Consider the following 13,463-nt stretch of genomic DNA (forward strand, 5'->3'; position numbering starts at 1 on the left):
CTTTCCTGCATATCTTGCTCTTCGTCCACCACCCCTCCGGTGGAGAAATGCATTGCTGGACTTGCTTTTGCCCAACGGCACCATTCACCACCCCCTGAATCCGCGAGCGCCAACTCATCCCGACCTTATTCCTGCCCACGCTGGTATTAACACGTCGCTGCCAGACCCGCCATCGCAACTGCCTCATGGACACGTTGTACTGCAATTCTCGCTTAGTGCTCATATCTCCGAGCCCGCAGATGCGTCACCAGAAATCTTCCGTACACAGGGAACACCCCTCCACAACCCTCCACCGCCTGAGATCCTGACATCGCGACCTTCTGATCTTGGGCACCCGCTCCGATAACATGTCATGTCATTCATACTTTGAGTAATCCAGAAATCAGCAACCGCAGTTTGAGTCGAAGGCGCACTCTATACACGTAGCGTGACCAACCCCGGGATGCGCACTTTCCTTTGTCGCTCCGGCTATACACGCTGCAGTGTTCCAATATACCAAGACCGGACCTGCATACGGAGCCACCCCTCAGTCGCCTATCGCGCTTGCCCAGCCATGCATCATCACTCACTTTCAATAGCCCCTGCTACCAGATCTCTTGTTTTTCGCAACCTAACCTTGCCGCGCCGTGTTCAAACACTCGAGGAAGGCCCGACGATAAGCCATTGTCCTAGATAGCCGAAACTCTATACTCTCCACGATCGCCCGTTGGTATTCGCGCCACCACCAACAAATCTGGCACAAAATACCCACGGCTTTCACATGTCAAGTTGCGAGTGCTTCTTCGTCTAGCGGCACACCTGCGCCGCCGCAGCGCGAACCCTATACTTGGCAGTTTATAGTGCGAACAGCAAGGGGGATTGACAGTGCCGCTCACTTCCAAATACTTGTATCAGAAATAACCACAATCATCCATCTTAGCCTCTTGTCCTACGCGCCATCACTATGCGCTATCTTGAGGTCAATCTCGAAACTCTTTTACCCGCGTTATCTTCCCCACAGTGGCGATAAGAGCAACATCAAACGTACCTCTTCCGTGCTGCGAGACAAGAATACCCAGCAGGGGTTTGTCTGACGCGGATCTAGATCTGACTTCTTGTGCGATTGCCGCACTTGAACCTTCCACTACCGCCGGGACTCGTTCCGTACCGCCAATCCATAAGCCCTAGAAAGGAGCTGAACCTTACGCAAGTACCGAGCAGGCTGCAAAGAAAGCATAACTTCTCTATATGCTTCCAGTGCTTCGAAGCCTAGACTATGGCATACTACAGCCTTTGTGCGGTGTTTCGAGAAACTTTACGATATGTCACGCCAAGCCACCGCGTCAATATGGCTCCCGTCATTTACATGTGACTCTAACGCTCACACATGAAGTCAAAACCGCTCCGTCATCCCTGTGCCACTCATGATCCAATCGCATCTCGGCAATGCTCCCGATCATCAGTCACATGTAGGATTATGCATTCTTTCCATGGAGGGTCTTGACCAAATACATCATTTTGTCAAGATAAGCTACAAGTGAAACAAGACGCTGTCCAAGCCCCTAGTACCACTGTGCAGCCTGCTCTTCTAGTTCGCGTTGATATTGCTCAGAAGCAGTAGTCCATTCATCCGTTTCGCGTCTCCGAGGCGGAACAGCTTCGCCCCGATTACCCTCACGATAATGAGCGTCGTCCACCCATTCGGCGCGAGGTTGCCGTATCCCATGCGGCGCGTGCCCCAATGGCATCTCTTGTCCTCTTAGCGGTCTTGCAGGCCCCCTCCGCCTATACCATCTTCTTGACGCGTCCATATGTCCATTCCCAATACCCGAACCAATGAGTATATCGCCTGTTACCGTATCTTGATGTTCTCGTCTTTGAGCCTCTTGCAGCAAATGTAGCATCTGCCGCAACCCCGTCAGCTCACGTCGGCTATCATTCACATGCCCTAGTACCCTCGCTTCATACGGTTCGTCCGATGTGACTACTATAGCGCGTACGTCCCAGGTGTCATCGATGTTAGGGTATGTCACTACGCTCAGTCTACCTCCCGGCCAGGGGTTTACCAGCGTAAGCTGATCCAGAATTGAGTTGCGGAGGTAGAGAAGCTTTGCGGCTGTGTTTCCGAACATCTCTGCAGGTGTTTGTTAATTTAAGGTAAGGCGATGCGAGTTGTGGTGGGGTGCTGTGGTCAGTTATGTACATGTAAAGTTATACGAGTTTGCTGTAACAAGGCATGAGAGATGCAGTGAGAATGATGAAGAAGTCACTCTATAGTTCTTGGTAGTAATGGTGATAGATTCCTTTGTTCCGTCTTTGCTATGTGAGTAGGTGGTGGCATATATATCGTACCCAGTCCACCACTGCAACACCACACCACCATTCTGCACACTAACCCCCCTTTATCTAGTAAGCTTCTGTTCTGTAAACGGCATTGACTACAGAAGCCATAGCATATCCAGCGATATGGGGTAGTCGTTGGAAACATTCTTCACGTTCGAAACATGTTTTCCACCAGACGCCCTGGAAACAAAGGAGTGCGTATCCTAGAGCCTACGCGAGGTTGTCGTTATGTACACTGCCTTGCTTCTCATCTATAATACGTACATCGTTTTACTTCTCGCTTTTGTCACGTTCCTCGCTTTCTTTGGCTTCTTTTACTTCTTTCGGCTTCAAAGCCTCCTCTTTACTTGTCGCATCGTCTTCGTCATCTTCGTCGTCTTCGGGCAGTGGGCCGCTAGGCGCGGGAAGGTCGCGCAGCTCCTTCCAATTTGGTAGCGGCGGGGTAGCAATTGCGTCTACGATAGTAGTTGACTTAGGGTTCGCCTCAACGCTTGATTGGGTTGCCATTGTGTGGTATTGGTTGTTCTGTAAAGTTTGGTAGACGATGGTCGGAGAAATGGCGGGCGGCTGCCTGGTCTTATACTCCAAGGTCTATTCTCAGCTTACTAAGCCCGATGTATATCGCCCCTGTGGCTTGCGTGCAACGTGACGTTTGTTACAAGTGACCGAGAGATGTTCGAAGAGCAGGGGTGCAAGTTGTGCGCACTTGTTTTAGATTTTACGCTGGTCGTGCCCCTGCTCCTAGAGTACGAAGAAGCGCAAAAAGACTGAACAGGCCTGCACCCTACAACGAGATAAGAATATGTGAGATACACGACCGGACGTGAACGTGGGCTCTAGGACTGTTCGCCAGATCCTCGAATGAGGCTACCTCGGGAGTGTAAGGTCATTTCGGGGTCAGACATTGGATTTGTTATCACAGGAAATAAGATTACCTGGGTATCTCTTGAAACAAAAGCTTGAACAACCTCTGTCCATACGTTGACTAGTACACTCCTTTTCAACTCTCAACCCTATCTGTCAATGAAGTATACGAAAGAGAAGTTGCTGAGAACTACACTGGAGATTCTAGAAGTTTCTCTCGAAACCAACACCATTCTCAACTACAACTCATTCGGCGGACGTTCGGCTTTCTTTGTGAGGACTGCTGCGCCGTTCGTCCACTTATACAGATTCAGATACCAGGCTGCATTGAGAATTAGCATTTACTCTTGGAAAATGAATTGAGAGAGTGATGCATACCAGATGCTAAGAACGCAAAGGAATCGGCATTGTGTTGACGGTTGTTTACTGAAGGAGGACTGCCACCTGTAGCGCCGGGTGCATGACCAGCGATCTTCTCGTATCCATACACTTCTCCAATGTTGCCGTCTGGAAGTGCCGCTGGACCTATTGGATTTGTTAGTTCTCTATATCCAGATGTAATTGGATGCGAAGTCTTACATTGCTGCAGATTTGCGACGTGCATCAACTCGTGTATGATCATATAGCTCAGATATTGTCCCACTGTTTCGATGCCCTGAGAGTATTTCCTCAAGTCTCCAGATTTTCGCCAATCGCCGATCTCGCCTTTGACATTTTGGGTTGATGTAATTGCGCCTCCATCCCAATTCGAGCATAGAACCACGGCAGTGCCGCCAGGCTGTGATCCATCCTTAAACCCGAAAGGGTAAACAAAGGCACGAAGATTGCCCTTGCAAGGTCCAGTAGCACCAGGGACGGGAGGTTTGGCACGAACCTGCGCTTGCCTGTTATCGCCGTTGTCGAAATACACACCCCGAAAGCCATCTTCCGGGTATGTGAGATGATCGTCCGAGCAGAATATCAGGACACCTCGATCGGGCGGTTGCCTCTGTCCTGTAGTATCTATAGCACCCTGGAACTGTGCTACATGGCGAAGTCAGAAATTGTATCAGATCACCTTGCGCACCTGGGCAAGGCTGGAGAATAAGGAAACTTACTATGTGCGAGATTCAGAGTCTCTTGGTCGTGCTCATCTGGCGCTCCAAGAAGGTCTTGTAGAAGTGTCGCATCGGTTTGTATGTATTGAGTGTTTTGTGCCCGCTTTGAAGCGTAATCCAGGACTTCGAACACAACTTTCATGGTGTTCTCCACCCGAGTTGCTGTGTCACCACTGCAACTGGAATGCAGGGCCCATGCCGAAACGTGGACTGCTTGGATGCTCATAAAGAGAAAACAGAATAGTTCAGACCGCATGATGACCTCGGGAGAGACGATTGGGGATAAAATGAACGCCCAAGAACTAAAGGATATGCTGAACGGGGAGTTGTAGAGCAACTGCCACAAAACATGTTCTCGGATTTAGAGGGAGAGAGAAATGCTATCATATATGAAGGCTATTGCATGCTAAATCTATTCGCAAGCATCTGCCCAGGTGTGACGATGTTGCGTAAGAAGGGCCCCAAAGCTAGTCCGCACGGCTGAGAAACCGGAAAACAATCTTAATCCAGCCCTGTAGATATTTTCCTGGAGTAGGTATTTGAGACGCGGAAGTAAGACTATGGGGGCAGAAAGTTTGAGATTCCCCCCCAATGAGGTATCATCTCTCCCGTGAGTGGCATTCCTGAGTTACGCCCCCCGTGGCTGCGCTCAGCTCACGTTACCTTACAGCCCCTAACTCCATTATAATCGCATAGTCAAATTATCCAGGACCCATTTGTACCCAGGTATCAGCAGCCCCGGGGCCAAAACCAAACCTCCGGGGGCCGCACTCAGCTTACGTTGACTTACAGCCCCCAAACTTGTTTCAATCGCAAAGTCAAATTAGTCAAGACCCCACTGTGATTCTAGTCAGCCTTGAAAGTTTAGAAACTGGAATACCTAGGTATAAACTTTCCCGATGCTCCTCGCTTTGTTGAGCTGCTATAAGCAACCACTGAGATACACTCGGTGAGGATCACACAAAACCAATAAGAAAGAGAAGCTATTTGGATTCTATCAAGGTATGTACTGGCGATTACAAGCAGAGGAAGCCTGGAGACCGTAACGAAACTCATTGATGCCCAGAAATCTACAAAACTGTCATTGCACGAAAACTACATCGCCAACGCTGTCTCCATCATGTGGACATTCCGAACCATATTGATATTTGCTTTCCTTGTTTCAAACATCTCCCTCGTCAACGGAGCAGATTGCGACTCGAACCAGCCCCGCAAAGAAGGGGACCCCTCAGGCGCAGACATCGCCAGCTTTCTTTCTGGCGCCCTGAACGACCCCAATGGCATCATCTGTGCTGGTGGATTCCCACCACTGAACAATACACTTAACAACACACTGAACAGCAAAATCGCTACCTACAATGCACGCTCGATGCTTTTCAATGTTACACGGGAAGACGCCACCAAGCCCATTGAGAATTGCAATGAAGCTTTCTCGAACATCATCGAACAATGCATCCAGAACGACAACTATTGGGGCGGGGTTTGGTCGCTCAATGGCTTCATCTACACCATCGCCGACATAGTCTTTCCAGAGAATGGCATTCAAGGCCCAGAAGACCCTGGGTCTCCTACCCCATCACCATCTTCAACCCCATCACCTTCGTCAACCCCATCACCTTCGTCAACCTCATCACCTTCGTCAACCCCATCACCTTCGTCAACCCCATCGCCTTCGTCAACCCTGTCGCCTTCGTTAACCCCATCACCGTCTTCAACCCTATCACCATCTTCAACGTCGACTGTGCTTACAGAGACAGATTCGGCTGGAGGTCTAATGACTTTAACCGTGAGTCAACCGCAGACAGCAGTATTTTGATTCCTCTTCTGACTAAACAATGCAGTTCGTTCCCTCCACTGTTCCCGAATATACGACCTTAACAACAGCAACGACGGCCTCGACGACCACGACGGATTCTAGTGGCGCGATCATTGTATTCCTCTAATCATCGGGCCTGGTGGAGTTATATGGGGTAAGCATGGGTGAAATACTTGTCTCGAGCGAAGCTGACAATGAACGCAGTGCCTAACGGGGGTGTTCCTCTGCCACCGGGAGCGACACCTCCTTCAACACCACCTGGAAGCGATAGTGATCCTGAACAGCCAAGTGGAAACCCAGATGTCACTACAACTGATGGTCCGACTACGACTGATGGTCCAACCCCAACATCGTCATCTCCGTCTTCGTCTTCATCAGAAGCTCCTATGCCCACAGTGACCCTCGTTGGAGACCCTCCACTACCTGACTACCAGCAGATCATGGGCATCGAACCTTCCGGCTCACTCCCAGACGACCCTCCCGATACCAAATCGGAATCCTCTCCCGATACCACCTCAGCCTCTTCTGATGCCCCTACCGCGCCCCCGCCCACTGCTCCTGCATCATCTTCTCCCTCCCCCACACCAGTACCGTCGAAAGTTGCTCAAACTCCTATCGACCCTCACGTCGGAACGCCAGAGTGCTTCCCAAGCCACGGGACTACCGATGCGGATCGAATCGTCTCCATAGTGATGACTGATGAGCGAATCAGCACGTTCTGTGCCGGCACTGAACCAGAGTGGACGCAAGTCGGGGCCGACTCAGGGGGAAATGGCGATCCCAAAAACAACAATCGTTACGACGCAACGTTCACCATGGACGCGAACGCCCCAGAGCTTTGCAACCTATTGTATACGGAGAAAGGGAAGTCTCAGCCAGATGTTCAGAATGCTTGTACCGAACCATTTAAAGCGATCAGGGAGGCATGTCCGTTCAACGGCGGACAGGTGAAAGCAGATTGTGGAGTGTGGACGCTACAAAGTTGTCCGTCCGGTGGGAGTTGTAAGGTTGGAGAGCCGGGCCAGCACTGTCAAATGAATCCAGGGAGCGCGGTGTGCTTGTGATTGATGTAAGATTCTGACACGAGGCCTTTGTAAAGAATTATTTCTGCTGGAGAAGCTGATTAGAAGTAGTGGATCGTCAGTCGTCCTCATTTAGATAGTTCATTAAGTAGTCAACGCCCATCAACGTGTGACGGAACAACCGCCGCAATAAAACAACTCACAGGTACCTTAACTTCAATGGAATAGAATCATTTTCTCTCACTGAAAGACGTTATCGTGCAGGATGACACACCAAGCTTTCCGACATTGTGGAGTCACTCCGCGTTCCAGAGCGCTTTGTCCACCCTGTGCTAATTTAAGGTTAGTCTATATAGCAATTGCACGGAACACATTTCCCAGACCGTTTTAGCTAGTCACTTCAAAGAGAGCGACTTTCGTTCTAATCTTCACCGATTGACCCGTAGAAGAGCCAAGCTTCCAAACGCCGTCAAGCCTCCGGTCATCACCCTACAATATTCAATCCAGACTCTTCTCCAATCACGATTTTCACAATGAAAACCTCTATACCCCTCGTTATCTTGACTTCGGCCACCGTCACTATAGCCCGCTGCTTTCCCGACAGCGGCCAGAAATGGGCCACCGAAGCCTGCAAAGACGCGGCTAGGGGTGCTATCAGGGACCTTTGTAATAGCGGCAGGCTCGCAGGCCATTTCAATCAGGGCGACACCAAGTACGCTTGCGCCAATTGCCCGTACGCGGGCATCAAGTTTGATTTCGCTGTGGGTTGGCAAGGTCGAGGCGGCTTAACCCTCAAACAAGAAGACTGCATTAAGCGACTGACCGACGAGGTTAATGGCTGCCAAGCCGGCGGCGAGAAAGTTACTGCTGACTGGCTTTTCCGGTAAGTTTTTGTATACACACAGTTAGCTTTGCACGGACGAAAACAGCTAACAACGTCTAATTGTAGGTCTGACCCTAACGCGGGCCGGTGCTGAGTATATCAGCTCGTGGGATCAAAAGCGACTGAGAAGTTACAATTGGTATGGAACGAAGGATGGAGGAATGATTGTGGTCGTGTGTGAAAGGATATGTAGTTGGTGCTGAATACAACGTACCAAATCCTTCGTGCAACAGCAAACCACCACTGAACACTGAAACGGGTATGACGAGCTGTCACCAATGATTTATGGAGTAATGCGTGATACGACAATGGAGTTGATATTGGTGCTTATGATACCAGATGAGGTTACTGCATTCGACCCGAAGCCGGCCACTGCAGATTCGAAGCTGAGAAGGACGGAAATGCGAAAGGCGGGATAAGCATATTGCCCGCCCCCATCTCAGCATCACCGAACATCTCCTCGATATCATTCTACATCATGGTTAGCAATGCCAGTGTGTGGTGGGGCGAGAGTGTTACTTACCCAATCGATGTCGTTGATAGCGTCCATCGCAGTGTTACCGTTAGAACCAGCTGCCATTCCACCCTCGTACATGGTAGAGTTCGGGCTACTATTACTACTTTCACCTTGCTGTGCGGTGGTCGGCATCAGATTGCCTGGACTATTCCCAGGAATGACGTCGTAGGTTGCAACAGATACTGTCGCTGGCATGTCGATGGTACCCCAGTCTACAGTCGGCATAGCACCAGGAAACGTGTTGAGCCTGGGTACTAACGTGGACTGAACCCGAGAAGTCTGTGGTGGTGATGGCGAAGGCGGTACGAGATTTTGCAGGTTTGCGTTGCCGTTCAGTAAATGCGAAAGTGGACCAGAAGTACTCGGCTCCGACTGCGTGCTTCCATCAAGTCCACCCTCCTTCCTCTGTACGCGTTGTCGAGGCTCCAGGCCTGCTTGCGGCATGTCGGCAGGAACACGAACTCTTTTCAAGGCAGAGTAGGCTTTCGTCTTGCCGACGAGCTCTTCCAAAACCATTCTCGTTTTCTCAACGTTGGATAGTCCAGTGGGCAGATTGAACGAGTAGTCTAGACATTTCCATATTCGCTGCTCCATTGCTGGTTCCGGGTTTGCTACGTAAATCTCGCTTACGAGAAGAAGCGCGCAGTGGTGTTGATGGAGAGCACCGACGATCCATGCCCAGGAGGATAGCACTGGATGCTGCTCGATTGCCATGCCATGTTCCAGAATCATGGTCGCTGCGCTTAGTGTCAATTGTCGTAATCGCTCCGGCATTCGGCTGCGAGCAGAAGTAATGTACTTCTGTAAGATGGAAATATACAAGCGGTTCGAGACGATGCCGTATAGCTCCGACGCTAGAACGTGTAATAGCTCTGTCTTGGACAGCATGGGGAGATACTTCTTTTCCATAGCCGCTTGGAATGACTGAACACGCGACAGAAGCGAAGTGATTGTGACTTCGCTCTTCCCGTCAGCGCGTTTGCGATCCAATTTTGGACGCTCGGTCCAAAGGAAGCGATGCATCTCGTATCCTTCAAATCGCATGAGGCTGATAGTCATGTCGGTGAAGTGATTGCGATCTTTACTGACGTCTATCCCGCCCTCACCACGCTCAGCACGGTCGAGATCAACATCGTCAATGTTCAGCGGAAAGCGAGTGTCATAGTCGTCGAGCCGGATTTGCGGACGTGGGCCAACAGCTTCGCAAGTACGTAGATCCAGGAAACATATTTGGTACCATATGAGGCGCCGTACTTGGATTTCAACCGGCGAGGAGCTGTAGGTCGTCGGGTCCCGGTGCAAACCCATACATTCAGCCAAGCGAATAAGTGACCCAGTTAGTGCAGAGTGGGCGCGAGATACTTCGTTGCGACATAGCGGAATCTATAGGAAGTTATTAGCAAAGTCTGGTGAAGTCAACGGTCACGACTAGGGTAAATTGTCGTGTACGCGCTTTAGGACGGCAGACTTACGAGGTACATCACGAAAGCCTGAATTGTCTCCAGTTTTGTAGTGCGTAGGAAGTTGGCTCGCGCAAGCGCTGCCTCCGTCCCTTCCCTGAAGCTGTCTATCATGGTTTGCTTTTCAACACCAAACTCGACTTGCACCATGTCATCGGTCATTGAAACGACTGAGTTTAGCAAAGCCGCAAAGAGCACTGCTTGGAAAGATGCGCGAGGCTCCATGCCCATGTTGACTCTGATCCAGAAGTTCTGATACTGTCGCTCGAATGAAGGGCGGTGTACGGTCCGGGCTATGGTATGCACCGCAACCCAATACTGAGAGAGTAGTTTATCAACCACTACCCGAGCAGGCAGATGGGACTCAAGAGCGGTTTGGTCTATTCCGGACGCCAACACAAAGTTTGAAGATGGAGCAACATAGTCTTGTGTGGGTGCTAACCAATTTACGGCGTCTTCTTCGATGGCAGACAGAGACGGAGTTTCGCGATCTGGTAACTCTTTGAGTGTTGTAGCAAGCTACGAGGAAGGTGTCAGTTTGATCCGACATGCTAAACACGTGGAGACTCACTTCATCTGAGAGTCTTGGACGAACAAGTCCCCCAATGCGTTCTGTGATGCGAACTCTGCCCATTCGAAAGCCCAGATCGACCATGTCGTCGTTGACATCGTCGTCAGGCTCATAGTAAGCTGCATCTTCAGTAACGAGATGTGTCGGCCGGAGATCCTTAGTGTCCTCGTCGTCTTCTTGGTCGCTTGACTGTTCCTGACCAGGGAGTGTACCAACCCTAGAAAAGCTTGCAGTATTTCTCAAGTTTATTTCTGTCTTGCGCGCAACATCTTCTTCAAGGCTCCTCTCCAAACGACCCATCTGCTCTTTAACCTCGGCTAGCTTTGCCTGAGCATTTGCATCAAGTCCGGAGGCAATGAAAACGCATTGTCGCGTGTTTTTGGTGCAATGTGTACATGGGTGGCCTTTGTCGCACTTCAACTTCCGCCGGCGACATTCGAGACAAGAAGTAATGAGTCGATTCCTGCGGCGAACGCGCGGTGCAGGCTGCTGTGTCCTCTTATCGGCTTCAACTGGTGGGGAAGCTTGAGACCCGTTCTGGTTCGACAATGATGGGCTCGACATGACTGAGATGCTGTTGAAGCTTGGTAATGGAAAGCCTGAACCCTTACGGACGTAAGATCCGATGCAGTGTCTCTGCGCAGCGATTAGCGACACGGTACATGAAGGATCGAACAGGGCATGCAATACGTTACTCACTTCCCCGGTCTCCACTTTATTGGGATTTTAGGGATGCTGGACTCCGGAATGGTACCTACCTAGGTAGGTATGCTTCGGAAGTTTAGGATGGTTCAGGCGTAAGACGCCAGCCACGTAGATACCAAGCTACGTTTCGTGCCAAGTTTCGTCAGAGGACGTGCACATGAAGTTGATGCCCTGCTTGCATGAACTCAAGACGTCTCCACGACTTTTGGAAGGAAACGTGGTGGCTGCTTGCTTACGACCTAGCAGGACTGCCCAGGTGCCCGCCCCGCTTTAGCGCTTCCGTGATGCATCGACTACGGCGGATCAGTCTTTGTCAGCGTCATTACCCTAGTCATTGTCTGGCCAAACCTATCTTACATGACTGTAGAGAAGAAGCAGAGGCTTTTGCGCGACAATTCGTTCCTCGGAGTCTAGCAAGTACTAATATCGGCACATGGCGACACATTCAGATGCCTCTGGCCTGAACACAACGCCTGATTGTGACATGTGGCTTGGTAGCATGGCTTCATAGTTGGCGAGAAACCGCTCACTAAATCAGGGGGAGACTGACCCTTTTCCAAATGCTGAAGATAGCCTCGACCGTAGCTGCGACGTTCCTGGATGCAGCCCTGGGGTGAAGCTAATGCAGTCGACTGGATCCGTCTCGCTACCTATGTACATATCAAGACTACTCAGACGCGAGAATCATCGCACCATCAGTACATGATAGGCCTGGAACAAAGCACGGAGCGATGCGATGCCTGGTGGGTTATTCCGGTTTCTCTTCAGGCGTCGAAGATATGTAGGACACGGCTCTGACGCGAACGCGTAACGCCTGGTCACGCTTTTAGTTGGACGCGACCCGCGACAGCCTAGGACAAAGATCCACTGATCGTTGCCGCCGCGATCTATCTAACGCACGTCCTCACCGCTTCCATAACAAACACCTTTTCCTGCCGCCTTTTGCAGAGTCCCCACCACGCACGCCTCTCGATTCTCAATCCCACCACATTGTCCATACCGACCGTCTCACCTGCCTTTATTCTCGCTTCATCACTTCCGCTTTCAAAATGTCTGTCGTGTCGCTTCTCGGTGTGGAGGTCAAGAACAACCCCGCGCGCTTCGACGAGCCGTACGAGTTTGAGATCACCTTTGAGTGTCTCGAGCAACTACAGAAGGGCAGGTGCGCTCAACATCAAGAAAAATCACGGTGACTAACGACAATTCAGATCTCGAGTGGAAATTGACCTATGTTGGCTCTGCGACCTCGTAAGTCCACTGCCGCTCCTCCTCCTGAACACGTCTGATCAATTCCCCGCAGAAACGAGTATGATCAGGAACTCGACTCTGTCCTCGTCGGCCCCCTCCCCATTGGCGTCAACAAGTTCCAGTTCAAGGCCGATGCACCCAACCTCACGCGCATCCCCAACAGCGAGATCATCGGTGTCACAGTCATCCTGCTTAGCTGCAGCTACGATGAGCGCGAGTTTGTGCGTGTCGGATACTATGTGAACAACGAGTACACAGACGAGGCGCTGGCACTGGACCCGCCTACCAAGCCTGTCATTGAGAAGGTGCAGAGGCAGATCCTGGCAGAGAAGCCGCGAGTCACGCGCTTCGCCATCAAGTGGTACGCAGCTACAGACACTGGTGCTATTCTGGCAGTGCTAACCCATTCAGGGACTCCGACGAGTCTGCACCCCCCGAGTTCCCCCCTGAGCAGCCAGAGGCCGACCTCAACGCCGACGGCGACCAATACGGTATCGAGGAAGAGGAAGAGGAGGAGGCCGAAGAGGCTGAGGGTGAAGGTGTCGCCGCCGAGGGTGAGGATGCCGCCATGGCAGGTGCCGAGGACACTGCAGGCCCCGCCGCTGACGACGACGCTGAGTCCGAGGCCGGCAGCGAGGAGATCGACATCGAGGACTCAGAAGACGATGAGGAGGAAGAGGGTGAGGAGGGCGGAGATGACGACATGGAGATGGACGAGGGTGAGGCGGGCGCTGCCAGCGGTGACAAGCCAGCCCAACAACAGCCAGGAGGTGCCCCGCAGCAGCAACAGCCTGGTGCGGATGTCATGGTTCACTAGATGTCGCGCCGGGTTCCTTGCTTGCATACTTCACCATCGCGGGTGCTTCGAGCAGGAAGCGATATTTACCGCCTTGTGGTTTTCTTCCAGTCATGTAGACAGCAGTCGCCTCGCCACTGTGTCCACGCGATCTAGTCTTCA

At 51.4% G+C, this 13,463-nt stretch overlaps 5 protein-coding genes across 5 annotated transcripts; 3 read left to right on the forward strand and 2 right to left on the reverse strand.

The window, feature by feature from the left end:
• Positions 1 to 3,425: 3,425 nt before the first annotated feature.
• On the reverse strand, positions 3,426 to 4,425 carry J4E87_003946 (uncharacterized protein; the record flags this gene model as incomplete). Its single annotated transcript, XM_049375570.1, has 4 exons — positions 3,426 to 3,508; positions 3,565 to 3,711; positions 3,766 to 4,209; positions 4,284 to 4,425. 4 exons carry the CDS (start codon positions 4,423 to 4,425, stop codon positions 3,426 to 3,428), a joined length of 816 nt encoding a protein of 271 aa, XP_049234555.1.
• Positions 4,426 to 5,732: 1,307 nt separating this feature from the next.
• On the forward strand, positions 5,733 to 6,201 carry J4E87_003947 (uncharacterized protein; the record flags this gene model as incomplete). Its single annotated transcript, XM_049375571.1, has 2 exons — positions 5,733 to 6,069; positions 6,125 to 6,201. The coding sequence occupies 2 exons, from the start codon at positions 5,733 to 5,735 to the stop codon at positions 6,199 to 6,201; spliced, it is 414 nt and encodes a 137-aa protein (XP_049234556.1).
• A 1,453-nt stretch (positions 6,202 to 7,654) lies between these two features.
• On the forward strand, positions 7,655 to 8,098 carry J4E87_003948 (uncharacterized protein; the record flags this gene model as incomplete). Its single annotated transcript, XM_049375572.1, has 2 exons — positions 7,655 to 8,004; positions 8,071 to 8,098. 2 exons carry the CDS (start codon positions 7,655 to 7,657, stop codon positions 8,096 to 8,098), a joined length of 378 nt encoding a protein of 125 aa, XP_049234557.1.
• A 251-nt stretch (positions 8,099 to 8,349) lies between these two features.
• J4E87_003949 (uncharacterized protein) lies at positions 8,350 to 10,919 on the reverse strand (the record flags this gene model as incomplete). The annotated part of the gene is made up of 5 exons (XM_049375573.1): positions 8,350 to 8,475; positions 8,528 to 9,904; positions 9,994 to 10,500; positions 10,553 to 10,869; positions 10,916 to 10,919. The coding sequence occupies 5 exons, from the start codon at positions 10,917 to 10,919 to the stop codon at positions 8,350 to 8,352; spliced, it is 2,331 nt and encodes a 776-aa protein (XP_049234558.1).
• Positions 10,920 to 12,306: 1,387 nt separating this feature from the next.
• ASF1 (Histone chaperone asf1) lies at positions 12,307 to 13,322 on the forward strand (the record flags this gene model as incomplete). The annotated part of the gene is made up of 4 exons (XM_049375574.1): positions 12,307 to 12,415; positions 12,466 to 12,505; positions 12,558 to 12,866; positions 12,917 to 13,322. The coding sequence occupies 4 exons, from the start codon at positions 12,307 to 12,309 to the stop codon at positions 13,320 to 13,322; spliced, it is 864 nt and encodes a 287-aa protein (XP_049234559.1).
• Between the last annotated feature and the right edge of the window lie 141 nt (positions 13,323 to 13,463).

The sequence above is a fragment of the Alternaria ethzedia genome (assembly GCF_023757985.1).
Source record: "Alternaria ethzedia strain BMP 0044 chromosome Unknown scaffold_7, whole genome shotgun sequence".
NCBI classification, from domain to species: Eukaryota; Fungi; Ascomycota; class Dothideomycetes; order Pleosporales; family Pleosporaceae; genus Alternaria; species Alternaria ethzedia.